The 24,357-nt window shown below is 60.4% G+C and overlaps 2 protein-coding genes across 17 annotated transcripts in view; one reads left to right on the top strand and one right to left on the bottom strand.

The window, feature by feature from the left end:
- The first annotated feature begins 2,800 nt into the window (after nucleotides 1–2,800).
- On the top strand, nucleotides 2,801–5,540 carry PIPOX (pipecolic acid and sarcosine oxidase). The gene is made up of 8 exons (XM_084219059.1): nucleotides 2,801–2,947; nucleotides 3,259–3,407; nucleotides 3,823–4,024; nucleotides 4,134–4,316; nucleotides 4,379–4,531; nucleotides 4,598–4,756; nucleotides 4,865–4,940; nucleotides 5,035–5,540. Exons 1-8 carry the CDS (start codon nucleotides 2,822–2,824, stop codon nucleotides 5,163–5,165), a joined length of 1,179 nt encoding a protein of 392 aa, XP_084075185.1. The 5' UTR covers nucleotides 2,801–2,821; the 3' UTR covers nucleotides 5,166–5,540.
- A 622-nt stretch (nucleotides 5,541–6,162) lies between these two features.
- MYO18A (myosin XVIIIA) overlaps nucleotides 6,163–24,357 on the bottom strand; it is a 36,992-nt gene continuing 18,797 nt past the window's right edge. For 10 of the 16 annotated variants that reach the window (XM_084219044.1, XM_084219045.1, XM_084219057.1 and 7 more), the window contains 32 exons: nucleotides 24,066–24,242; nucleotides 23,896–23,986; nucleotides 23,618–23,810; nucleotides 23,117–23,203; nucleotides 22,427–22,568; nucleotides 22,054–22,213; nucleotides 21,788–21,974; nucleotides 21,452–21,686; nucleotides 20,514–20,623; nucleotides 20,360–20,425; nucleotides 19,985–20,113; nucleotides 19,388–19,531; nucleotides 18,289–18,378; nucleotides 18,084–18,203; nucleotides 17,898–18,009; nucleotides 17,672–17,799; nucleotides 17,407–17,561; nucleotides 16,147–16,270; nucleotides 15,870–16,070; nucleotides 15,464–15,574; nucleotides 15,038–15,142; nucleotides 14,780–14,926; nucleotides 14,576–14,689; nucleotides 14,316–14,432; nucleotides 14,130–14,213; nucleotides 13,782–13,919; nucleotides 12,938–13,123; nucleotides 12,716–12,855; nucleotides 11,618–11,662; nucleotides 9,995–10,117; nucleotides 7,902–9,071; nucleotides 6,685–6,823 (listed from right to left, as the gene is read on the bottom strand). In XM_084219044.1, coding sequence (XP_084075170.1) covers nucleotides 7,910–9,071; nucleotides 9,995–10,117; nucleotides 11,618–11,662; nucleotides 12,716–12,855; nucleotides 12,938–13,123; nucleotides 13,782–13,919; nucleotides 14,130–14,213; nucleotides 14,316–14,432; nucleotides 14,576–14,689; nucleotides 14,780–14,926; nucleotides 15,038–15,142; nucleotides 15,464–15,574; nucleotides 15,870–16,070; nucleotides 16,147–16,270; nucleotides 17,407–17,561; nucleotides 17,672–17,799; nucleotides 17,898–18,009; nucleotides 18,084–18,203; nucleotides 18,289–18,378; nucleotides 19,388–19,531; nucleotides 19,985–20,113; nucleotides 20,360–20,425; nucleotides 20,514–20,623; nucleotides 21,452–21,686; nucleotides 21,788–21,974; nucleotides 22,054–22,213; nucleotides 22,427–22,568; nucleotides 23,117–23,203; nucleotides 23,618–23,810; nucleotides 23,896–23,986; nucleotides 24,066–24,242 — 5,123 coding nt within the window. In that variant the 3' untranslated portion in view covers nucleotides 6,685–6,823; nucleotides 7,902–7,909. Of the gene's footprint in view, nucleotides 6,824–7,901; nucleotides 9,072–9,994; nucleotides 10,118–11,617; nucleotides 11,663–12,715; nucleotides 12,856–12,937; nucleotides 13,124–13,781; nucleotides 13,920–14,129; nucleotides 14,214–14,315; nucleotides 14,433–14,575; nucleotides 14,690–14,779; nucleotides 14,927–15,037; nucleotides 15,143–15,463; nucleotides 15,575–15,869; nucleotides 16,071–16,146; nucleotides 16,271–17,406; nucleotides 17,562–17,671; nucleotides 17,800–17,897; nucleotides 18,010–18,083; nucleotides 18,204–18,288; nucleotides 18,379–19,387; nucleotides 19,532–19,984; nucleotides 20,114–20,359; nucleotides 20,426–20,513; nucleotides 20,624–21,451; nucleotides 21,687–21,787; nucleotides 21,975–22,053; nucleotides 22,214–22,426; nucleotides 22,569–23,116; nucleotides 23,204–23,617; nucleotides 23,811–23,895; nucleotides 23,987–24,065; nucleotides 24,243–24,357 lie in introns of all 16 variants that reach the window. The other 6 variants (XM_084219049.1, XM_084219046.1, XM_084219052.1 and 3 more) reach the window with 3 other exon arrangements.

The raw sequence follows: 24,357 nt of genomic DNA, 5'->3' as shown, positions 1-24,357 counted from the left end.
AATGCACCTGGACCCGGAGCAGCACAGAGAGGGGCCGGTATTCTTTGTGGTGGGGTTCCAAGAGCCCCTCCCCAGCCCCCTGCCTCGGGGTCCCGGAGGGCAGCCAGCCCGGCAGTGGGCAGATGGTGCTGGCACCGGCACCGAGCAGCTCCATGTTGGCTGATGGACGGCTCTTGCGGGTGTTAAAAATATATTAAAAAAAAAAAAATCTCTTTGTTTAATAACCCCCTCCCCATCCCTCCAAAAGCCCAGATGGCTTCGCCTCGGCGGATCCCCCGCAGCCCGGCCAGCCCCGCCGCACACACAGCCCACGCAGCCAGCTCCACCGGGGGGTTAATTTTAATCCCAGGTCCTGCTTTGCATCATTCCTGCCATGGAGAATGGCATGGCTTGGCATGGGGAGCCGAGAGCGGAGCAGCAGCCAGTCCCACGTCATGGGCTGTGCGCCACCAGCCCCGTGGCACTGTCTGTTGTGCCACCAGCCCCACGGCTGTGGTGGGAGCGGGGCTGGAAATGATGCTGGGATCCTCATCCCGGGGGTGCTGCCGGCTCTTCTGCAAAGCACTTTCAGCTCTAAACCCAAAACTTTGATCCGCCAGTAGCGCCATCAATGTTTAATGCAGCAAAGCCCTGGTAGGGCTCGGAAGATGAGCATTTTGAGGCCAAATTGAAGTTTCTAATATTATGATATTCAAATAATTTTAATCTGCCTGATGCATCCCCAGGCATGTACCTGGACTGCTAATGAGGGGCTGCCTTCAGCCGCTGCTGCTTTTGACAGAAAACAAACAATTCTTTGCAGGTGCCATCAAAGGATTGGGAATGGAGAGGTCTGGGGAGGAAAACAGGGGCAAGCATGCGTGGAGCCAACTTTGCAGCTGGGAGAGAAAGATGCCGTGTTTGCCTCAGCTCCCTGGGGAAGAGCATTGCTCCCTAATTCTTTTTTAAGTGTTGGTTTGTGCTTGGTGAAAAACGAGGCCGGCATAGATGGATGATGGGATTTTGGGAAACTTCTGTCCCACCGTACCGTGGACATAAAGGGTGCAGTGGGTGCAGAGTCCAGCAGCCATCACATTGCATCTGATCCGTGCCCAGCCTTGGCCAAAGTTCCTCGTTCCCCACTTCCCCAGTGCCACGTGGATCTGACCTAGGGCAGCTCCCACAGCCTGTGCCAGGCAGTTCCCCAAGCCCCCATTTCCCCCTCCCTGTGCCACTGTCAGTCCCAAATTTTCCCATCCGTCCACCCAGCCCACACAGGGAATATTCCATTTTTACTGAGCTCTCCTGACCCACACCAGCCACTTAGGGAAATGGATTTTTTGCTGCCACAAGCATTGCCTCCACTCAGTATAAACCCAGGTGAAGAGGACATGGCAGGGACGATGGCGACCTTGGCACAGGGCTGGGGGGACCCCCCAAAAATTCACCCTAAAGCAAGTTGAGGTCCTGCAGCTGCTTTTTGAGCTTTGGGGGTGCAGACCTCCCTGATGCCTGCATTCAGCCCTGGTTGGGGTCACCAGCAGAAGAAAAGCAATGGCTGGAGGGGTCCCACAGAGCCCTGGGGATGGTGATTTGCACCCCACCAAAGATCTCACCATCTCTGTAACCTCACAGGCAAGGCTTTTCCGTCCGTTCCATTACCACACTGCTAACAGGAGAGGAGTTCATTTCTACCATTTAACGTTTCACGGATAATTAATTATTCTTCATCTTTCCAGCAAAAAAAGGAAGAGCAAGCACAGGGGCTATTCAAAGCAAAAAAAAGTCAGCTGAAACCCAGGGAAATTGCTGAATTATTTGTAACATCAAAGGCGAGCAAGGATGTGCTGATTTAACGGGGCCCTGTGTGATGCAGAGCCCTGGGCATGGTGGTGATGCTGGGACTGGGATGCACTCATTGCAGCTGTGGTCATGGGCAGTGGGGTGGATGAGGGGTCTGGGGGCACCCCAACCTCTGCCCCTGCTGCCCATCCTCCTCCTCTCACCTCCCCGTGGCTGTGAGCTGCCAGTTCTGCCTTTGCACGATGTTGGGGTGTCCCCATGACCTGGTGGGAGCCTCCAGTGCTCCCCAGTGCTTCATTCATCACCAGAGGCACGTGGCAAAATAAATAATGGTATTTAACATTTCGTTATAACGACAATTAACCAGTAAATAATGCCTTTTACACCGCAGCAGCCAGAGTAAATTAATTCCCCTAATTAAGGGGAATGTCAGGCAGCACGGGGCAGCGGTGGCAGTGGGCAAAACTGGCAGCCCCTGCCTCTCTTATCCCCCACTTCAAGGCATTGTTTCCAAACCCCAGTCACACCCCAAAATTTTACAGACTTGCAAAATCCACCATGCTGCATCCTGGCAGCTCTGGTGAGCCCTAAATCACCCCTATCTCCCGTTAAAAAAATAACAACAGAAGATGGCGACAAAATGGTTTATGGCTGTAATAAATTGTGCCTGGAAGCAAGGAGGGGTTTCCCATTGGCACACAAATGGAAGCCCTGTGTCCCACCACAGCTGGAGCCAGCAGTGACCAGTGGAAAGGAGGAATTACTGGAAGCGGTTTTCCTTCACATGTGTGCCACCCTGATCAGCTGAGCTGCCTGCCCTGCTGGGACCAGGTGCTGCTGTTGGCAGGGGAATGAGAATATCTGTGCCTGGCCAGCTGCAAGGGGCAGGAAGATTGTGGCTCCTGTGTGCCTCTGTGTCCCCACAGAGCTGGAAGGCGGCCAAGGCTCCACCACCCGCTCGGCTCGGCTGGACTCTGCCCCGTTCCTCCCCCTGGTCCCCTGCCAGCGGCCACAGAGAGCAGCAGGGACGAGGACGGACATGGCTGCCCCAAGCCAGCCCCAGAAATCCACCTACGATGTCATTGTCATCGGGGCCGGCATCCAGGGCTCTTTCACTGCCTACCACCTGGCCCAGCGCCACAAGGACACTCTGCTGCTGGAGCAGGTATGGTGACCCCATTCTGCCACGTCCCCATTCCCAAAAGGCTGGGGAGGGTGCCTGCAGACCTGGCTGCCCTCCATCGTGGCACAGAGCAGAGCTGCTGCTGGCACTGCAGTCCCCAGCGCCAGGACACCCTGTCCCTAGCGCCAAGACCCTCATGTCCCCAGCGCCAGGATCCCCATTTCCTGCTGTTTCCCGGTGCCGTGGGCGACAGGACAGGCTGTGTTTCCAAGGTGCCCTCTGGTGCCCATGGGGCTGGTGGCATTGAGGGCGGCAGTCTCTGTGGTCACCCCCATGTCTTCTCTGCCTCGCAGTTCCTCCTGCCCCACTCTCGGGGCAGCTCTCACGGGCAGAGCCGCATCATCCGCAGCGCCTACCCCCAGGAGTACTACTCCCGCATGATGCCCGACTCCTTCCGCCTCTGGCAGCAGCTGGAGGCCGAGACCGGCACCACCCTCTACAGGTGATGGGGACAAGGACGCAGCCACCGCCGGCACTGTCCCCTCCCCGCGGGACAGGGGGCGGTGACCTTTGGGTGGGATGCGGCTTCCTTGGTAGGCAGCTGCCAGTTCCCGGTAATTTATGGGGCTCCACGAAGGAAATGTCATCAAGGAAATGAACATCTAAACGATCCTCCGGTGCCGGTGCCCTTGATGTATTTAGGGGGAGAGTGTGATGTCAATGTCCAGACCCTCCCCATGCACCTCACTCTGCCCCTGTCCCCCGCATCCCACTGTGCAGTGCCCCAGCACCAGGGTGTAACACATCCCAAGCATCACCGCTGTCACCGTGCCTCAGTTTCCCCCAAGGACAAAGCAAGCTGGGGGTCCATGCAGGGAGGGGGGGCAGGGCGAGCTGACATGGCTGGTGGGATGCAGGCAGACGGGACTGGTGATGCTGGGGCCGCCGGGGGAGCCGGAGCTGGAGGCCTGCAGGAGGAGCCTGGGTGTTGACGAGGTCCTTGACGCCGCGGCGCTGTCCCGACGCTTCCCCGGCTTCCGGCTGCAAGCTGGCCAGGTGGCCGTGCTGGACAGCACGGCCGGGGTGCTCTTCGCTGACCGGGCACTGCGGGCAGTGCAGGTGGGTGCTGCTGAGGGGATGGAATGCTTTGGGATGACATGGGATGGTTTGGGATGGGCGTCCCCTGGCTCTATCCTCACAGCCACCTCCTGTCACCCACCCCACCCAGGAGGTTTTTCGCCGACACGGGGGCACCCTGCGGGACGGGGAGAAGGTGCTGAGCATCCAGCCTGGGGCCACGGTCACTGTCACCACCACTGCTGGGGTGTACAAAGCCCCCCGGCTCATCATCACGGTTGGAGCCTGGACCGGTGCCTTTGTGGAACAGCTGGGTCTCCGCCTGCCACTGCAGGTAAAGGTTGGTGGCATGGAGGGGTGGCACAGTCATGGCCGGAGCTAATGGAGTGATTTCAGCCCCTGCGCATCGATGTCTGCTACTGGAGGGAGAAGCAGCCTGGGAGTGCTGGCTTGGGCAGTGTCAGCCCCTGCTTCTTGACCCTGGGGCTGAGCCAAGCCCCCCACGGCATCTACGGGCTGCCCTCCATTGAGTACCCAGGTCTGATGAAGGTGAGCAGGGTGTAGCTGAAGGTGGGGGAATCCCTAACCAGCCCACCCTGACCAGTTGTGCTCCAGGTGTGCCACCACCATGGCAGCCCCACTGACCCAGAGAAGAGGGATCAGGTCCCCTCGAGTGCCCCCCGCCCTGACATCGCCCTTCTGAGCAGCTTCATCAGCAGCTATCTGCCCGGGCTGGAGACCCAGCCAGCAGTGATGGAGACCTGCCTCTACACGGTGAGACCCTCCCTAGGGCACAGATCCAGGCATCCAGGCTCCTGAGCCTTCCCCCACCCCAAGGTGGACCCCACTCTGTCTCCTCACCTTCACACCCTGGCTCCCCAGAACACTCCAGATGAAGATTTCATCCTGGACCGGCACCCCAAGTTCAGCAACATCGTCATTGGCGCCGGCTTCTCAGGTAGGTGAGGGCAGCCACCCCGCAGCCCAGCACCCCAGAGCTGTCCAGGGTCGTGGGGATGGTTGTGTCCCCACCTTCCTTCTCCTTCCCACAGGCCATGGGTTCAAGCTGGCGCCAGTGGTGGGGAAGTTGCTGTGTGAGCTGAGCCTGGGCGAGGAGCCATCCTACAACATGGCCCATTTTGCCATCACTCGTTTCCCGGGTGTGCTTGGGGCTGCACAGTAGGTGCGGGGCTCCAGAAATGCCCCCATGGCATCACACTGGCCTGCAGCTGTGTCCCTGCATCCCGGTGTCCTCACACCCCATACACATCCATCTCCATGTATCTCCATCTCCCTGCACCCTGGGGACTCCCAGCATGCTGCATTCCTTCAACCCCGCACCCCACATAACCTGCATAGCCACGTCCCCATATTCCACCACCCCAGCACCTCTGCATCCTTGCTTCCCCACATCCCTGCATCCTGGTACCCTGCCTCCCCACCTCGCAGCATCCCAGCATCCCCCCCGCCACGCGGTGCCAAGCCATCTCTACCACGCACCCACTCCTGGGGAACAAATTAAGAAGCTTTGTCAGCCTCATGAAGATGGAGCAGGAGCAGCGTGGAGAGACACACTCGCTTAGGAGTCAAGTTAAATGTTTTAATGTTAAATGTGCCATTTTATTATCATTAGATCGCTCCCACTTAATGAAAGCGCATTAGCGCAGCGTGGCTTTATGGCAGCGAGCACCGAGCTTGGCCTGTGTGCTTCCAAGAGATAGTGGGGAAAGGGAAACAACCTGCCAAGGAGTGAGGGGGGGTCCCCGGGGTGCAGGGTGTCCCTGGGGCCAGGGCACAGCACATGGCACGGGGACAGCACACGGCCAGGGCCGAGGCTGAGCCGTGCAGGCAGCCAGCAATGCACATCATCATCTCCTCCGCGTTAATTATTTAACGCCAGCAGGCAGAGGCTCTGTCCCGCTGCTCATCTGCATATTTATGAAGATTGATAAATGATTCAGCACTGGCACCCACGAGGGCTTCCCCCCCCCCCCCCCCCACTCCCCTCCCCAGCACCCATGGGTGCAGCAGGCTCAGGGAAGAGGCCAGGCTTGGCCTTTCCATGAAGCTCTGCATCCTTGCTGGGGCTGGATGCATTCCATCAGACCCTTCCACCATGCAAACACCCCCCCCAAAACGGGGAGACCCCCCCAGGCACATGGAGCAGGATGCAGCCAGTATCACCAGCCAGAAATGACGTTTATTTTCATACTGAAAGTAAAGGGGGTGGGGGAAGATGCACAGCTGGGCTAGTGCAAAACAGCCAGGCAGAGGTGGGGGGCTGGGGGAGGTCACAAAAACCCAGCTGGGCACGTGGGACCCTCTCCCCATGTCCCCCTCCCGGCTGCCGGGTGGCTGCTCCCCAGGGCCCGGCCAGCGAGAGACGTCTTTGGCTCAACTAAAAGGGGCGTAAGAAGACGGCAGGGTGCCGAAGGGGGGAGTTTAAGTTACAAAACAAGGTGCCAGCAGGCACTGAGGAATAAATCCCGGGTGCCGGAGCAGCCGACTCCGCCGCCAAGGACAGACAGGAGGTGGGAGGGTGGGGGGTGCAGCCAGCGAGCCGGCCGGGCTGCTCCTCCCATGGCTGGAGCCGGGGGGCGGCTGCGTGTGTCCCCCCCAACCCGTGCAGAAGAAATACCGGCTGCCCGGGGCGGCCCCCGGAGCTGAGAGTTCCCGGGGTGGTGGGAAGTGGTGGTGGGGGGCTAGGCGGGGGTCTCGGCAGCCCGGCTCTCCGTCTCGCTGGCACTGGGGGAGCTGCGGGAGGAGCGACGTGTGCTGTCCCCGGCGTCCTGCTCGTCGTCCCATCTGTCGTAGGTGAAGGTGTACCGGGAGCTCGTGGGGCTGTGGAAGAGAGCGGGGTTAGGGGGGGTGACGAGGGGCTCCATGTCCCCAGCACGGTTTGGCTGCTGAGATCAACTCCCCTCCGGCTGCAGCGGGAGCTGCGGTGAGCCAGCACGCTGGCAGCCAGCTGGATGGAGCCTTGATTGCCTCCTTTTTTATTCTTTCCGAGATATTTGGGACATGCCTCACTGCAAACAACTCCTCGCTGCGCTGAGCTGAGCCCCTGCTCTGCAGTGGGGCCGAGCTGAGCCTGCCCAGGAAAAGGCTTGTGGGCCTGAATGCCAACACCAGTGCTGCCAGACACCCTGAGGGTCCTGGTTGTACTTGAGCCCAGGGCTGGGTGCTGGGAGTGTTGCTACCCAGTACCCCATGATGCCTTCCCTTCCTTTGGGACGGACAGCTCAATGCAAACACATTTCCAAAAGACTTTTTTCCCTTCCTCCAGCCGCTCTCCTATTCAGCCCTCGGAAAGGATGAAGCCTGCTTTGAAACTGCTGCCAGCAAGACCAAACATACCCTCTCCGCATCAAACAGCATGCAGAGCTCCATAGCCCTGAAGGCTGATGCCATTCACACCACAAATTCCCATCACAGTCACCCAAAAGGGCACAGAGCAACTCTGAGCTCCAGCAGCCCAACCTGGGTGCCCCCCAATGGGTGCTGCCTTCCCCCCATGCTCACACACTGCAGTGGGTGCGTGTTAGTACCCATCCCACTCCCCTCTGCTCCTGGGGGCTGTGCTGCCCCATCAAACCCTCAAAAATTTCCTGAAGGAATAAATCCAGATGTGTCCTGGCCGATGGCTGGGGAGCCAGGAAGGGATTAGCACTTCCTGGTGTCCCGCAGCTGCTAATCCTGACCACGCTACCGCGGGCAGCTGCCGGTCCCGCTGCGGCCACGCCGGGGATCTCTCCAAGGCTGGAGATGCCCAAAGCAGGGCTGCTGCAGGCACAGAGGGCTGCCCCATCCCGGGGTGCCCCATGCCGGCGGAGGAGAACTCCGGAGTCAGGAGAGGGTTAGGGCGAGCGGTTAGTGGCACACGGGGAGGTTCATGCTGCACGGCACACACTGCTCCCACCTCCTGCCTCAGTCGCTCTCGGGACGGTACAGGTACTTCATCATTAGGTTGTCCACCTGCTTTTTCCGCTGCTTTTCCTCCTTCTTGCCCCGGGCAGGACGTGTCGGCTCCTCGCTCCCTGCCCCCCGCGGGCCCTTCTTGACACTGGAGGTGCTGCGGTAGGAGCTGGTGGAGCCGGAGGAAGACTCGGAGGAGGAACTGGACTCGGATGATGACTGCTGCTTCTTCTTCTTCTTCTTGGATTTCTTCTTGCTTTTCTTGGCACGCTTCTTGGAGCTCTTCTTCTTCTGCTCCTCCTCTTCCTCAGAGGAGCCCGAGCTGCTGCGGCACCGGCAAGTGTGCCGGGAGAAGTCGAGGGCGGACGCGGAGCGGCGCAGGCTGCCGGAGGGGCGGTCAGCGGCGCCCAGAGGGGCCGCACTCCGGACGCTCCTGACACTGCGGACACTCCGGCCGTCGTCCCCCGAGTCGGGGCTGGAGTAGCCCCTGGCCTGCAGCGGGCGGTAGCTCAGCACCTCTTGGATGGCGGCTTCCAGGTCGGGGTCGAGGTAGGAGCGGTGCCGCACGGGACGGGCGTCCCCGGGACCCTCCTCCTCGGAGGCCGCGCTGCGGGGCCGTGGGGGCACCGAGAAGCTGCGCCCCAGGAGGGGCTGCCCGCGGGACCCCTCGTCCGCCTCATCCAGGCGGCTGCGGGCCAGGGAGAGCCGCGACTCAGGGCGGCCCTCGGGGCCCCCGCGCCGGCTCCGCAAGCTGCCGGGGCTGGAGAGGGCGAAGCTCAGCACCGAGCACCCCTCGTCCCCATCGTCGCCGTCCTCCAGCCCGCGCCAGGAGGCGGAGGAGACGCGGCTCACTGGGGCGGAGGCGACAGAGGCTTTCTCTACGTCGGTGGCCGAGAGGGACCACCGCTTGTCCAGCCCTTGGCGAGCCCGGCCGCTGGCGTCGGCGAAGGCGCGGGCGATGACGGCCGCCCGGTCCTGGGGCTCGCCGCCGCGGGCCGCCCTGCGCGGAGGGCGCTCGGGGGAAGGCGGCCGCTCGCCCAGGGCGCTGAACAGCGTCTGCTCGTCCCCGCGGCCGCCTATGGTGTCCTTGAGGCCCGGCCGCTTCCTGTAGCTGAGGGAGCTCAACACCGACACCGGCCGCTCCTCGGGCTCGGGGCCGTCCGGCGGGGCTGACCTGTGCCGCGGCACCGCCGCCCCGCACGCACCGGGGAGACAAGAGAGACACGGAGATGAGCGGGAGAAGGAGGGGCCGACGAGGCGGCCTCGGCAATTTGCGTCAGCGGGAAATGGCATCGTGGAAAAATGTCATGTAAATGGGGGAATTGTTCTAGCCCAGCACTTTGATCCCCCTTTAAAGTGTTGCCTTCAATTTATTTCATTGTCGGCTACCTGGAGCCGCTGCGTTTGATTCCCGACTTCAGAAAAGGTGGAATTATCTCCAATAACAAAATGTTTTACATCTGCACCGCTGAATAAATTAAACCAATTAACAGAAACCAGCTCAGATCTTTCCCCCCTGCTCGGCAGAGGGAGGGAGTCCCCTGGGACTCCTGGAGCCCTGCTAGGAAATTGGGTTTGGATAAAAGCAATCTGCGCTCAGCAGGCAAGCGTTTTACAGGGGGAAGGGGAGTGGGGCTGTGTGCCTCAGCCCTGTGCCGTGCGTGCACCTGGGCATGTTCCCCACCTCTGCCAACATTTTCTGAGAGGTGTGGGGAGAGATGGGGTGGGGCTGCAGAGGAGGGCAGGATGGAGTAGGTAATCAATCCTGGAGAGATGGAATCCTGCAGAGAGCTAAAGCCCAGCACTGCAAGCCCTGGGGAGGCAGATGGGGTGGGGGCTATGTATGCCCCATATGCCTCCATGGTGGGATGATGGAAGGCAGACCAGGGAGTTCCCCCTGGGTGGGGGGATGTGTGTCCCCAATGAAGACTGAGCCGCTCACCAGCATTAATCCTTCCCTGGCCATCCACACAAGCACCAGGTGGGAACACAACACCAAATGCCACATCCCACAGGCACCCACCCAGCCCTATCCATGTCCCAGCACAGCTCAGCCTGTCCTCTGCCCACCAGCCCCGTGCCCAGCCCTGCACCCACCTGCTGCCCTTCAGGCTGCCATCATCAGAGAGCGCTTTGGAGGAGCCTTTGTTCTTGGAGAGCCAAGACTTCACTCCATCCACGCGCTCCTCCAGCTCCGAGTCCACATCTGAGTCACCGTCACTGCCGGAGGAGCGGGTCAGGGTGGAAGAAAGCAAGAGGTCAGCAAGGGGCAGTGAGTTTTTGGGTGCTGGAGAGATGGAAGTGTACTGGAAAGCACTGAACCCCTCCAGCACCCACTGCCTGTGTACCCTGGCATGGGTGAAACCCCATCCTATGGTTCTGCTCCATCTCTGGGACACAATCTGCACACACATAGTTCAACCTGCAAGTCAGGGGCTCCCTGAAGCACCTCCAAACCCCTGTGGCTACCCAAGGGGCTCCTGCACCCTCTGCCCAACATCTCCCTGTCACTGCCTGGCTTTGGGGCAGCAGGCAGGGCACAGCTCCAGAAACACAGGAGATTTCTAGCTCCGGGATTGGGAAGGAAATAAGTGGGTTCATTTTATAGGCTGCCGTGGAGTGCAGAATTACAGCGAGGAAGAGCAATGCTGATGGCCCCGGGTAAACAGGAGTTTAGCAGGCGGAACAGAAACGGCTCTGGCACGGCAGGTGCGGGAGCACAGCGGGCAGATTTACAGCCCTGCCGTGCCCCAGAGCCCCTGATTTACGTCCCGGCGTAAAAAAAGTCCTATCTGGCTTAAACCATCTAATTTATAACGGCCGTTCGTAACCATATTGATTGCCTTTAGAAAGAAGGTGCTGTCTGCATTGCAAAATCCATTCCTCCACGTTAAAAGCATCCCTGAATAAATCTCTCTTAATACCTCACCGCTTACTGCTTTCATTAGGGCTGTGGCAGCACCGTCGGGATCTATACGGAAATTGAAGCGGTGTGGTCCCCTCTTGCCACCCCGCTCCCACCAGGCCACTCCAAGGAAGGGAGGGGATGTATCACACAATCTCAAATGGCCTTTTATCCACCTGGTTTTGGGCTTATTCCCTGCCTGGGAATGAAAGCAAACAGCACAAGGGACAGGCAGGGATAGACCCTGTATATGAATCCTTCTCTTTTTAAATTCAGAGCAACGAGCCGCTTTCCATCCTGTGCATCTCCCTCCCCTGCAATACATCCAGGCAACGCTGGGCTTGGGGAAAAAAAAAAACACCAACAAAAAACCAAAGAATGACACCAAAAAAAAAACCCCAATGAGCTCCAAAAACAAGCTCTGGGGGCAGCTAGGGTTTTCTGACCAATAGAATTAAGCTCCACATCAAACACAGTTTATGTCCAGGCAAACGTGCCATTAGTTAAGCAGGACCTGGGTCATGGGAGCGACCCTGGATGGGGTGTTAGTGTCAGCAGGGCTCCATTGCTGCCCCAAGTTGACACATTTGTCATCAGCCATGGCAGAGCATCACCCCCCACCCCATCCCCGGGGCTCATCCCGCCCCCATGCACGGGATGTGGTTATGTGCCCTGCCGTGCTGTGCCGTGCTGTGCTGGGCCATGCCGTGGGTGCTGTTAGGGCATGCAGAGTTGGGCCAGTGGCATGCGGGACCCCGGCCCCGGGGGTGAGGTGGGGGTTAGGGGAGGGGAGGAAGGAAAGAGATGCTCCTCACATTTTACTCTTTCTTTTCTGATACTTTGCCACCATGTCCTGCAAACTGGGAGGTGTTGGAGGGGGCAGGGTCAGAGGGGGGAGAAACACAACAGAAAAGAAATTAAATGAAAGAAAAAAACAAAAACAAAAACAAGTGGGTGGGGAAATTAAATTATGGGGAAGGGTCAGGAGAGGGAGGTGAGGCTGCCCTGTGCCCCTAGAGTGGGGTTGCACCCAGCTGGATCCCTGCATCCCAGGTTGGGTGCTGGAGCTTATCCAAAGTAAGGCAACAGAGCTGAGGAAGGGTCTGGAGCTCAAATCTGATGAGAAGCAACTGAGGGAGTTGGGGGGGCTCAGCCTGGAGGAAAGGAGGATCAGGGAGGACCTTTTCACTCCCTACAACTTCCTGAAAGGCGGTTGTAGCCAGGGGGGATCAGGTGCTGCTCCCAAGGAAAAAGCAATAAGACAAGAGGACATGGCCTCAAGTTGTGCCATGGGAGGTTTAGGTGGGATATTAGGAAAAATTTTTTCAGCAAAAGGGTGGTCAGGCATTTTAACAGGTTGTCCAGGGAAGTGGTGGAGTCATTGCCTGGAAACATTAAAAAAATGTGGCTGTGGCACTTGGGGACATGATTTAGTGCTAACATGGCAGTGCTGAGTTAATGGCTGGAGTCGATTCTCTCAGAGGTCTTTCCCAACCTAAACAATTGTATGATTCTATAATTCTATCCTGGGCTGGGCTGAATCCCAGCATCCCAAACCTCCTGCCAGCTTGTGCTGCCCTGGCTCCTAGGGCTCCCTGGGCTGTTTCCAGCCAGCTGGCAGGATCCTGGATGCATTTCAGGCACCTCCACAAGTGGTTGAAGCTCATAGGGGCTGCGGGTGGACGGAGGGATGGATGCACAGATGCATGGACTGATGCCTGTGTGTGCACAGGTGCCCGATGCATGGATGGACAGACACGGGTGCATGGACAGATGCACGTGTGCACCATGCATGGATGGATGCACAGACAGCATCCTGCCAGGGCCAGGCAGAGCCAAGGGGCATTTCTGAAGTGGCAAAGGGAAGCGGTGACCCCCAGGGATGTGGGGAAGCCAGGCCCAGGTGCTCTCACCTGTTGATGAGGTCCTCATTGCTGTCACTCTCCATCTCATCCTCGATGGCCGCCTGCAGGTCCCCGATGCGCTTGAAGGCCAGCTTCAGGTCTGACTGCAGGCTCTGGTTGGCAGCCTCCAGGCTCTCCAGGTCCATCTCCTGCGGGGAGGGAGTGGGATGAGCCACGTTCCTCAGGGAACACCCCCTTGTGCCCGGCCTGGCCCTATCACGGGTTCCTCACCAGCTCGTGCTTCTTGCGGCTGGCTTCTGCCTCCTTCTTGGCCAGCTCGCCCATCTCCTCCTTGACATCGCGGAGCTGCCGCTGCAGCCGCTTGTTCTGCTCCTTCTCCCGGCTCTCGGCGGCTGCGCGCTGATCCCGCTCCTCCGTCAGCTTCTCCATGTTCTCCTTCAGCCGCGTGGCCAGGCTCTGCCGAGCACCAGGGTCACCCCAAATCCCCCCACGGACCTCTCACCCCACAGGCCCACCCTCACCCCGATGCAAGGATGGATCCCCCTCCCATCAATATACACAAGGAGATGGAGGAGAAACCACCCCCTCCCAGGGCCAGGGAAGGGGCAGAACAACAGCAAGGGCTTTGTTGAATTGGAAAAATAGATTTAACTGTGTGTGAAGTAATTAAAACATGTAACGTAGGGAAAAAATAGCTCCCGTTCTCCCCCAGCCACTGAGCCAGCCGCTGCATATTTATGGCCCCGGCAGAGAGAGTGGAGAAGGAAATAATAGCTTGGAAAATATGAAGAGGAGAGCTAAGCTGCCGCGCTCCCCGGCAGAGCTGCGGAGGCAGAATATAAAACAGGCTGCGTTCGCGGGACTGGGGAGTCTATAATTTCCCTAAGTCGATGCAGGGAAAGAGCAGCACTTTGCCGGGCTGGGCGGTGGATTACTGTTATCAGTGCTTGCAGGGAGCCTTCCCTGTGGAGACAGGGACGGGCTGCCAGAAGGGGAGGGCTGCAGCGTGGGAGGTCGTGGGGAGGGGAGGCACTCAGAAAAGTCTCAGGCAGCTTTGTTAAGGTCCTGTTGCACCCCTGTCCCAGCTGGAGCAGAGGGAAAGCCCCGTGACTACCTCCAGGCGCTTGACTTGTGTCCTCTCAAACTCCAGCCTGGTCTCCAGCTCACGGATCTTGGCCTCCTGCCGGCTCACCAGCGACTTGTCCACCATGGATTGCTCCAGGAACTCCAGCTGGCTCTGCAGACCTTGCAGCTGCGGGAGAGGGCACAGCCTCAGCCTTGACCACAATCACCCTGCTCCCTCTGCCATGCTGTCCAGGAGGAGAGCTGCTGGCCATGCTGGCTCCCATCCTGATGGAGAGCTTCCCACCACACTGCTCTGCACCCCATGGTGCAGGACAGTCCTGCATGCTGCGGGCAGCAGGTCTCTGGGTGCCCCCCATTCTCCTAGGTGCATCCTCACCTTCTCCTGCAGCTCCTGCTTCTCCTTGCTGACCTCCTCCAGCTGTGCCTGGAGGTCATTCATCTGTGCCAGGTCCCGGGATGCCTGTAGGACACACCAGGGCCATCAGTGGGGATCCCACTGCACTGGCTCCAAGAGGGATATCTTGAGGGGGTGGGGTGGGTGCAGCTGCTCCCCCCACTTCACCTGGGCCACAGCTGCCTTGTGCTTCTTCATCAGCTCATTCATGTCCTCCTGGTCCTCCTCCAGCCGGCTCTGCACTTCATTCTTTTCCCGTTGAAGACGGCTCAGCTGCTCCTCCAGCTGCAGGGAGACACATGTGTCTCCCACTGCATCCCAAGAATGGGGCACTCACCCCCCAAACCCACTCCAAACAGCGTGGGGCCAGCCTGGGTGCAAATGGGGCATGGCCCCACCATGGTTCATCACAAGCCAAACCCACTCACCGCTGCCTTGGCCTTGGCAAGGTCATCGATCTGCAGGTGGAGGTCCTCGATCTCCACCTCCATGGATTTCCGGGCCTTGACAGCGGCTGCACAGGTGAACTCCGACTCTTCCAGCTGCAGGGATATAGCTCAGTGCCTGGCCAGGGAACAGGGACACCCTGTGTCCCTCGAAGCCTGCAGTATGAGGACTGTCTAGATGCACACCTGATTCTTGAGCTGGGTGATCTCCCTCTTGCTGGGTGCGTTGTTTTTCAGGTGGTCCAACATGATCTGAGCATCAGCCAGCAGCGCCTTCGTTCTCTTCAGATCCCGGCGCAGCCGCTTTTCCGTCTCAAAGTCCCGCTGGTTGGCCTGTGGCAGCAGAAACTTTGCCACAGCTCCATGCTAGAGGGGTGTCCACCCCACCATGGCCACCTCAGGGTCCCCAAAACAAGGCAGATGCCCAGGTGCCCTTCACCCCACCTGCTCGCTGACAGCAGATAACTTGCTCTCCAGCTCCCGCTTCTCTCTCAGCACCTTCTGCTTGTCCTCATACTCCTCTTCCAGCTGCACCTCCATCTGCTTCAGCTGGGGGACAGACAGGGGACGGCCAGTCAGCGCAGCGGGGAGGGGTCATGACCCCTCCTCACGTGTCCCCACAGCCTGGAGACACTGGGTGACCCCACCAGCTGGGTGTTTGCGCAACCAGAGGCACAAAGCCCGGCGTGCGCCGGCCCGGGCAGCAGAAGGACTGGTCGGACCTGCCGGGCCGGTGGAGCCGGGCTGTGGTCGCTGCGTGGGAGCCGGGTGCTGCATGACGGTGCCCAGCTGGCAGCTCTCAATACCCAGCCAGGGCATGGGGATGCATCCCAGGCCCTCCTGGGCAGAGGGGACACAGCCGAGCCCTACCTTCTTCTGGCATGACTGCCGGATCTCCTCCACCTCCTCATCACGGCTCTCCACCTCCTTGGCGTGGGTCTGCCGCAGCCGCTCCATCTCCATCTCCAGCCGCAGCTTCGCCTGCAAATGGTGGGGATGTGTTCAGAGCAAAGGGGACGTGGCGACCCCTCCATACCACTCTCCAGTCACCACTCACCCTGAAAACCCCCCGGTCTGAGGCCAGCTGGGCTGCCCGCCCCATGGCGACCTGCCGGGCCATGGCACGGAGGGCCAGGAGCCGTGTCGGCCGCGGCGATGCCTGGCCTGACGCCGGGCTCAGGGCAACCGCCTCCTCTTCCCAGGCAAGCCCGGCCCAGGTAATAACAGCCCTGCATGAAACCACCCCACCCAGAAACCTCGCCCCTCCCTGCTGTACCTGCTCCAGCATCTGGATGGTCCCAGCCTGCTCATCCAGTTCCTCCTCCTGGTCTTTGACCTTCGCCTCTAGGTCCCTCAGCTGTTTCTTCACCTTGGCCAGGGAGGCTTCATCCTTTGACTCCTGGGAGGAGATGTCCTGCAGCTCTGCCTCCAGCGCCTCTGCCTTCTGTGTCAGCCCTGCGATGTCCGAGTCCCTGTCCTGTGAGAGACAGGGTCACCATCAGCTTGGGGAACCCACTGACTGGGAGGCTGGGGAGGGTCTGGGGGCTACTCACCTCCAGCAGCTGCTTGAGGCCAAAGACCTCAGCCACCAGCACATCCTTCTCTCGGCTCAGCTTCTCCCGCTGCAGCCGCTCCCGCTGCGCCTCCTCATGCGCCTGCGAGAGCTCGCTGTCAAACCTGCACAGGCAGAGTGGGGTGAGCACTCAGCACCCCAGGGACTGATCCTCAGCCCTGTGCCAGGGGCACTGCACGGAGCATCCCCTTCCCTCAGCAGCAAGCACTGGGAAGGGTGGTGTGCTGCTGAGTGCTTGTTTGAAACACACTGTTGATGAGTCTTTAATTGCTACCACAGTGACACACTCAGACGCTCCTCCTGATGCCTTCACTCCATGCTAAAGGGGAGTGCAGCACCTGCAGCACCAACCCCAGCAGCACATCAGCTGTTCTCCAGGGCCAGTGTGTGCCCGTGGGACCGTGGCTGCCAGTGGCAGGGGCTTGGCTACTCCAAAGCAGCTGGGGACACCAAACCTGCCAACCAGGACATGGAGGGGTCTCTAGGAGAGATGGGCTCTTGTGGTACCTCGGCTCCCACAGCTGCATCCCAGTGTGGGAGTTCCACGTGACATGGCACCGGTCCCATCCCCAAAGGGGACACACAACCCCCTGGACGGGACACAAGCCCCTGTTGAAGGAGTGCTCAGCACAGCCTGTAGCCAGGCTGCCACATGGCAATCTCTTCCAGTGCCCCTGGGATGGGATCAGCTGAGTTTTCTCCAAAATCACTGCCTTTGGGGCTTGGAAAACAACCCTGCGCTTGAGTTTGTGACCTGCGTTAAACACCTCGGCAGCTAATCCCCATTTTTCCTTGCGCTGGGTAATAAACAGCTGCATTAGCACAGACTCCAATCCGCGGAAATTGAAATTAATTAGATTGGATTCTCTCGCTGTATTTGTGTGTGCGATCATTACCATAATGAGATGAAAGCGTCCCTGCTGCTTAATAACGTTAGCAAACTTTGGGGCTGGGAGAGGGGACGGGATGGCAGCGCGTGCCGAGTGGAGATGCAGGGCACCAGCAGCCTCCACCATGGGGCATGACCCCACATGGATGGGGTCACTCAGCTCTGGGACCCCCAGTAGGGCATGGGGATCCCCTCAAAACAAACACATCCAATTTGGGCAGCCCCATCCCGCTGGAGACACCTCGGCCAAGTACGAGCTGGGGAGGTGCCCAAATCCCTGCTAAAATGGTAATGCCACTTTGCAGAGGCGTGTCCCCCATGTCCCCCCCACTGCCAGCGCAATGTACCCACCTCCTTTGCTTCTTCTCCAGGTCATGGTTGCGTCCCTGCTGTCCCTCAAGGTGCAGCTTGGTGTCCTGCAGCTCAGCAGCCAGGCGCTGGCACTTCTTCTTCAGCTGCTGCAGCGCCCGCTGGCTCTCCTCACTGTCCGCCTGCAGGTCCGCCAGCTGCGGGCAGAGGTGGGCAGGCAGTGAGGGCTCTGGGATGCCACCATGTCCCTGCTGTCCTAGCCATGCTGAGGGGACCAGGGAGTCCCCAGAGCTGAGTCCCCACTCACCTTGCGCTCCAGCTGCCTCTTGCCCTGCTGCTCCACCTCCAGCTTGTCCTCCAGCTCCTGCTGCAGCCGTTTCTTGGTGAAGTCGATCTCCCGCACTGCTCGCTCGTATTTCAGCCGCCATTCGCCACCTTTGTGGGGAAATGTGGTCACCAAGGGGCTGTGGGGGTGGCACAGGGAGAAGGGGACACTGCAGGGTGTGCCAGCAGCCAGCACTGCAGGACAGTACCTGAATCATCATCGTCGAGCTCCCCATTGAGCTCAGCCGCCCGGATGAGCCGAGCCTCCATCACCTCCATCTCCATCGACTCCATCTGCTTCTTCAGGGCATCGTACTTGGCCTGGGAGGGGACATGGCCGTGGTGAGCACTTGAGGGGGACAGGAGACACTGAGGCTGGGGAGGGGCACACTTACCTGCAGGTCCTTCATCTCCTTCTCAGCCCGCAGCCTCTCAGCTGTCTCAGCGTCCAGCAGCTGGGAGGCCGACTCGCCGGTGTTGCGCTCGTCCGTCAGCTCCGACGTCAGTTCTGTGATCTGGGGGTGCCAGGGGGAATGGGACCGTGGGCTGGGGCAGGCTGGCACGGCACCGTACCCCATCCCAGCAACGGCAAAGACCTACCCTGCTCTCCAGGCGGTCGCTGTTGAGCCGCAGCTCGTTACGCTCCTTCTCCACCTTCTCAAGTTTGCTCTTCAGCTGCTGGATCTCTTCCTGCAACAGAGCGGGCGGTGAGGGAGGGGGCAGGCGCAGGGAAGAGGCTGGCGGGTAGGAGGCTGGCAGCTCTTTGCCCCTCCCCAGCACCCCCCCAGCACAGGATGAGCAGGGTGGGGGCTCCCTGGGGCTGCTATCCCCTGCCAAGGGCTGGGCAGGGACTTTCCCCAACTCGCTCCGCCGTCGTGCCGACTCCAACCCCATAAATGGTGTCGAAATGCCAGGCAGTCCCAGAAAAGCTGCAGCGGGGGTACCCACATCCCCCGCGAGAGGAGGTGGGAGCAAATCCACACATCAGCAGCTCGCTGAAGGGTTTGGGTGCACCCAGCCCAGGTGGGGAGCGAGGGGGCCCGCCAGGATGCCCAGGGACCACCAGGCAGTGCTGTGGAAGCATGTCTGGCTGCTAACATCTTCCTCTCTCTTCCTCTGGTCCCAGCACAGGCTGGAGGTGCAGCAGGTGCCCCTGCCCAGGTGCCCCCACCCAGGTGCCTGTCCCCAGCAGGTCGGGGTGAAAGCTGAGCCAGGCAGCAGCTCGTGCTCGCTGGGCGCACCAGTGTCTGGTTGCCAGTGCAAGCGGAGCCCCCGCATTTGCCTCTCGGCGCACGGTTTCATTTCCATTCTCCACGCTTGTAATTGGGCTCAAGCAACAGCCGGCTCTCGGGATGCTAATGACATGCTGATTCGCAAATTAGGGAGCAATTCGAGCCTGGCATTGACGGGGCACGGGCAGACAGACGGGGTCCTGCATCTCACCCCATCACGGGCTCCCGCATCCCAACCCACTGTGGGATCCTGTATCCTAATCCACCACAGGATCCTGCATCCCACCCTTTCCCTGGGTTTTGCTTCCCACCCTGCTTCAGGATCCTGCATCCCACCCCACCATTAGCTTCTGCATGTGACCCCACCATGGGGTCCTGCACCCCACGCCACTGTGGGGCCCTGCCCAGGGCCAACGCTCCCCCAAGCCCTCCCTGCTCCATCCAGCACCCCCAGCATTGATACCCACGTCTTTGCCGCGGATCTGGTCCTCGGTGAGCTGCACCTCGATGAGGGGCCGCACCGTGGTGAAGAGCTTCCACCAGGGCCAATCCTTCACCCCTTTGTTCTTCTTGATGTTCTTCTGCACGCACCGTATGGCCAAATCCTGGATCTGTGCAGGGCACGGGGTCAGCACAGGGTATGGGGTCAGTACAGGGCCACCAGCAGGGCAAAGCGGGGCGTGTGGGTGCTCAGCACCCCTGCCAGCACCCCGGCATGTTTCCCTTCGTTAGCATTTGGGCTAACTGCACCAGCAAATCTGCTGTTTGATCCTCTCCAGCCCCGCTAAGTGCAAATCCCGGGAAGACGAGGCGCTGTAAGATGCCTATTTTACACCTCCTCTAATGATGAAAGTAGGAGCTGAAGCGTGGCTTCATCCTTCAGCGGCGATGCCCAGCAGCCTCCCTGCCGGTTCCCCCTGGCCCCCCGGTTCCCCCTGGCCCCCCACGGCTCCGGGGGAGGCGGGAGGAGGAGGTGCTGGCCCAGGAGGCGCAGAAAGGCTGCACTGCCCATTTTAGGCGAAATTGTGCAGCAGAGTGGGGAGGGGAGAGTCGCTGGGACGAACCTTTCTCTTCTTGAAGTGCTGCCGTGCCAGGAAGCCCCTGCACGCTGCCTGGAAAAGGGTGATGTTCCTGCTGGTCTGTGTGTCCCGCTGCTCCTCCAGCCTGGCCAGCGATCCAGCCCGGAAAAACACCTGTGGGAAGGGAGCAGGACAGCGATGGGTGCCGGCATCCCGCCGGCCACGCTGTGCCACCCTCCCGCTGGTGGGGATGTGTCTCTCCCTTCCACAGCCGCTGGTCCTGTCCCACCATGGGGTTTTATTCCCCAGGCATGAGGAATGCCGTGGGTGGGAGCGAACAGTGCTGCCCTTTTGCTGTCCCACCGTGCCATGACGCACAGCCCTGCCCACACCCACACCCGGTGGTGTCGGGCACCATACCCGGCTCAAGCCCATGTGGTAGCTGCTCTTCTCCAGGTCCAGTGATTCCAGGAGCTCCTCCACTGCCTGCAGGGAGAAAGAGGTGTCAGGGCCAAGCCCTTTGAGGTGCAGGGGACCCTGGACCACAGCAGTGACTCTGACACAGGGCACGTACCCGCTTCTCATCCACCACGATGTAGTTGCGCCCGTGCTTTTTGGTCAGGTGTGGGGCCAGGACATCAAAGCGCCGCCTGAACTCCGCAAACACCATGTGGTCAGGGTAACCTGGGGAAGCAAGGGAAAGTGGGGCTGTGTGGATGCCCAGGGGATGGCCAGGGACAGCCCCATGTGCCCTGACATGCTGGTGTTCATGTTTTGGGAGAACTGACAGGGTCGCCCCATGTGACATAAGCTCCCCATGGGGTCAGGTATAGCTGGAATGCCCTCAGCCTCCCCGTGAAGTTTTCCTTGGCTGCATCCTCCAGCAGTTTTGGCTGGGATCTGAGAAGAAAGCGGCCAGATCCCTCCTCGGGGGGAGAGCAGTGACACGTGTTGCCTGTGCAAGTCCTGCTCTCGCTCCACTCTGAGCTACAGCCAACTCCTGCATCAGGTTCCAGCACTGAGCCTCCATATCTTAATTAACGATGAGGTATTGATGGGAACATTGACCCCAGCACGGGCGGCTGGCCACGGCCATCGATCCAGGAGGTGTGCAGGTGGCATCGATTTCCAATCATGGCACGAAGGGTCCGGCCTCCAAGCAATAAACCCTCAGCCGGGTGGCTGGCCAGCCAATGTATCGATAAATGCTTTGCTAAGCACAACCCAGAGGCTCTCGTTCCAGCGGGACAGGGGCTGGATGCCAGTGGGATTGCTGCCAGGAACCAGCGGCACGAGGGGAGACACCCAATTAAGGCCATGCCTGTCCCCAGTGCAGATAACAGCTCAGCAGGGGAGGGGGAACAGAGACAGGACCACCCTGGGGAGAGGCTCCAGAGTTCAGAGCAAGGGCACGTGCTGAAGGGACTCCTGGGGGGTCTTTGGCTCTCCAGTGAGAAGATGCAGCTGGCACCTCGGTGGTGCCCCTCCCCTGGTGCTGGTGCCAGGGCTCACCTTGGCGGTACATGCGGAGGGCGTCGAGCAGGCGGGAGCCGCGGAGCTGCGCGCGCAGGAGGGGCACGTCCAGCTGCATCAGCCCGGCCTCGCAGTGCTCCGCCGGCAGCTCCAGCTCGCTGCCGCTCACCCGCCGGCACAGCACAGCCTGGGGGTCCCCACCACCCCCTGCCTTGGGCAGGAAGCAGTGCACAAAGTGGAGCTTGGACTTCTTGATGCTGTCGATGAGGGCGTCCTGCGGGTGTGGCAGAGCGGGGTGAGCGGTGACGTGCGGCGGTGCCCCAGCCAGGTGCCCCAGCCAGGTGCGGGGATCCCCCTTGGCACCCCCTCACTCACCACTTGCAGCTTGATCTGGATGCAGAGGGATTTCTTCTTGACAGCAGCCACGCCGGTGGTGAAGGTCTTGCGCATGCTGGTGGCCCGGCGCAGGGCCAGCTGGGAGCCCCCCTCCAGCCCCGCCACCGAGCCCGACAGCACCAGCGCCGACCCGCCACGCCCGGCAAACAGGCTGCTGATCACCTTCCTGCAGGGCACAGAGGGCACGTCACCCCCCAGTGCCACATCTCCCCCCTGCCATGCTCCCACCCCAGGACCCTGCTCACTTTTGGGACTCCTGCAGCAGGACAGAGGCGTTTTGGGAGGCCGGGTTGTGCTTGACGTAGTTGAGCCATCCCGTAGCATCGTACTCCACCCAGTTGGTCCCCGAGCTGTGTCCCAGGAGGAAGTGTCGGGGTTTGTCACTGGGGAGCAGCGGGTTGTGCCCTGCAGGGAAACACAGCACCAGTGGGCACAGCCCTGGGCACCAGTGTTTCACTGGGGCATGTCACAGAGCCCCAGAATGGCTCGGGTTGGAAGGCACGCACCCTAAAGATCATCTCATTCCAACCCCCTGCCATGGGCAGGGACATCTTCCACTGGAGAGGTTGTTTCTGGTCTAGTGGACACATCCCCATGGTTCCAGGCCCCCCTCCATACCTTTATTACCCCCTTCCTGGGGGCCATAGTAGGAGAAGAGCCGCTCCAGCAAGGAGTCCTCGTTGCCGCCCGGCTGCAGCGCCTCCTCCTCCAGAAGCCACAGCAGCCCCCGCGCCTCGTCCGTGCGGGCCAGAGACCGGACCTGCAGGGTCACCACGCTGGCAGCCACCCCAGCACACCAGGGTCCCCCAGAGCAGGGACATGGGGTGACACAGGGCCACCCAGGGAGCAAGTAACCTCACACCATGTGAGAGGGCTCCCGATTAGTGATCACCCAAAAGGGAAAGGGTCCATATGGGACACTCTGGCAGCACATCTCACTGAGGTGGAAAATGCAGTGCTGGCCTGAAACCCAGCACAGGTATGGGGCCAGAAGCCTTCACCAGCAGGGACTGGGAGACCTCAGGGACTGAAGAACCTTGGGGACCCATGGACACTGGAAACCTCAGCACCTTGGGGACCAGAACACTTCGAAAACTGGAACACCCCTGAAATCTCCAAGCCCCCTGCCCACAGCACAGGCAGCTCCCAGGACAAGAGGGGAAAACCACGCTGGGGGATGCACTAAGTATGTGGGCTGCACACACACTTGCACCCATACTCTCATGGCCAGCACCCTCTTCCCTTCTACCACCAAAATGCCAAACTGCTGCCATGATGTGGCTGGAAGGAAGAGTGAAAAGTGCTTACCAGTGCCTGGTGTGAGGACTGGTCTACAGCAGCTATGGAGCCAGAGGAGCTGGGCTCAGCATCAGCCAGGGCAAGCTCTATGTTCTCCTGGTGAGGGGGAACAGAGAAACAGAGGCAGATGAGCACCCACACTGCAGAGTAGCAGTGAGAGGGAGTGTGAGCCCATCAGGGTGCTGGTCTTGATGGGGTTTAGAGTGATGTGGAGTGCTAAGGGAGGACCAGGACACATGGAAGGGTCCCCATGGGCTGTCAGTGCTGAGATGGAGAAGAAGCAGTGACCACCATCATCACCATCCACAGCCACTCCACCACCTCCCAGCCCAGCCCTCCTGTGCTCTGAACCACAGCCAGCACAGCAGCCCTGGGCACTGAGCATCGTGTCAGAGCTGCTTTGGTTGGACTGCTCCAGTGATCACTGAGTAAGAAATCATGAGATTGTTCATGTGGGTATGGGAGGGCAGGAGTGGAGGAGGCCGTGGCAGCCCTGGGTGTCCCTGGTACCTCCTTGTATCGCTCCAGCTCGCGGGCGAAGGTGCGCTGGTGGAAGAGCTGCTGCAGGCGCTCCTGGGCGTAGTTGTGGCAGAGCTCCTCGAAGGTGGCCCCCCGGCTTTGCCCTGCCAGCTTGGGGTTCTGTGCCCCGGGGGTGTCCACCACCGTCACGGAGCACACCGAGTGCTGGCTCGACTTCAGCGCCCTGGGGGGAGCACAGAGGGACTCAGTGGGGTCAGTGGGTGCAGCCAGGCACCCCCCACTCTCCTGCTGGCCCCCCCAGCACGTACCTGTTGAGGAGGGAGATGAGGAGTGTGAAGAGCTCGGAGTACAAGCCAGCTGCCATGCCCTCCAGGCACTCCAGCGCTGTCAGCTTGGGACCTGGCCAAAGCAAGACTGAATGTCCCCAACCCGGCATCCCTCGGGGGCCACCCGCTGTCCCCACCATACCTCACCCTACCTGTGCCACTGTCCCCCAGGGGAGACTCATCGGGGCCCTGGCGGAAGGAGGTGGAGCGCTGCAGGGTGCCCTTGGGCTGGTGCTTGAAGATGGCAGAGGAGAGCTCCTCCAGGCTGCAGCCCAGCAGGTAGGCGGCTTTCTGAGCCCACTCATGCCGTGCAAACTGCTTCCTCCCAGCTGAAGGGTGGAGAAGGGGGTTCAGGGCCAGGCAGGGCACCCCTAAAAATGGGGAGCGTTTCCAAACAGGCCTGGGGTGATCTTAGGGACCCACAGAGTAGGTTAGGGATGATGG

Source organism: Fringilla coelebs, assembly GCF_963513975.1.
Source record: "Fringilla coelebs genome assembly, chromosome: 20".
Classification (NCBI taxonomy): Eukaryota; Metazoa; Chordata; class Aves; order Passeriformes; family Fringillidae; genus Fringilla; species Fringilla coelebs.
This window is presented reverse-complemented; position numbering and strand designations above follow the sequence as displayed.

What these genes read in the sequence shown, in the direction of transcription:
- PIPOX (XM_084219059.1), top strand. Translation starts at nt 2,822, where the DNA reads ATGGCTGCCCCAAGCCAGCCCCAGAAATCCACCTACGATGTCATTGTC. An exon ending in ACACTCTGCTGCTGGAGCAG is followed by an intron (nt 2,948 to 3,258) that starts GTATGGTGACCC and finishes TCTGCCTCGCAG; the next exon opens with TTCCTCCTGCCCCACTCTCG. An exon ending in AGTACCCAGGTCTGATGAAG is followed by an intron (nt 4,532 to 4,597) that starts GTGAGCAGGGTG and finishes GTTGTGCTCCAG; the next exon opens with GTGTGCCACCACCATGGCAG.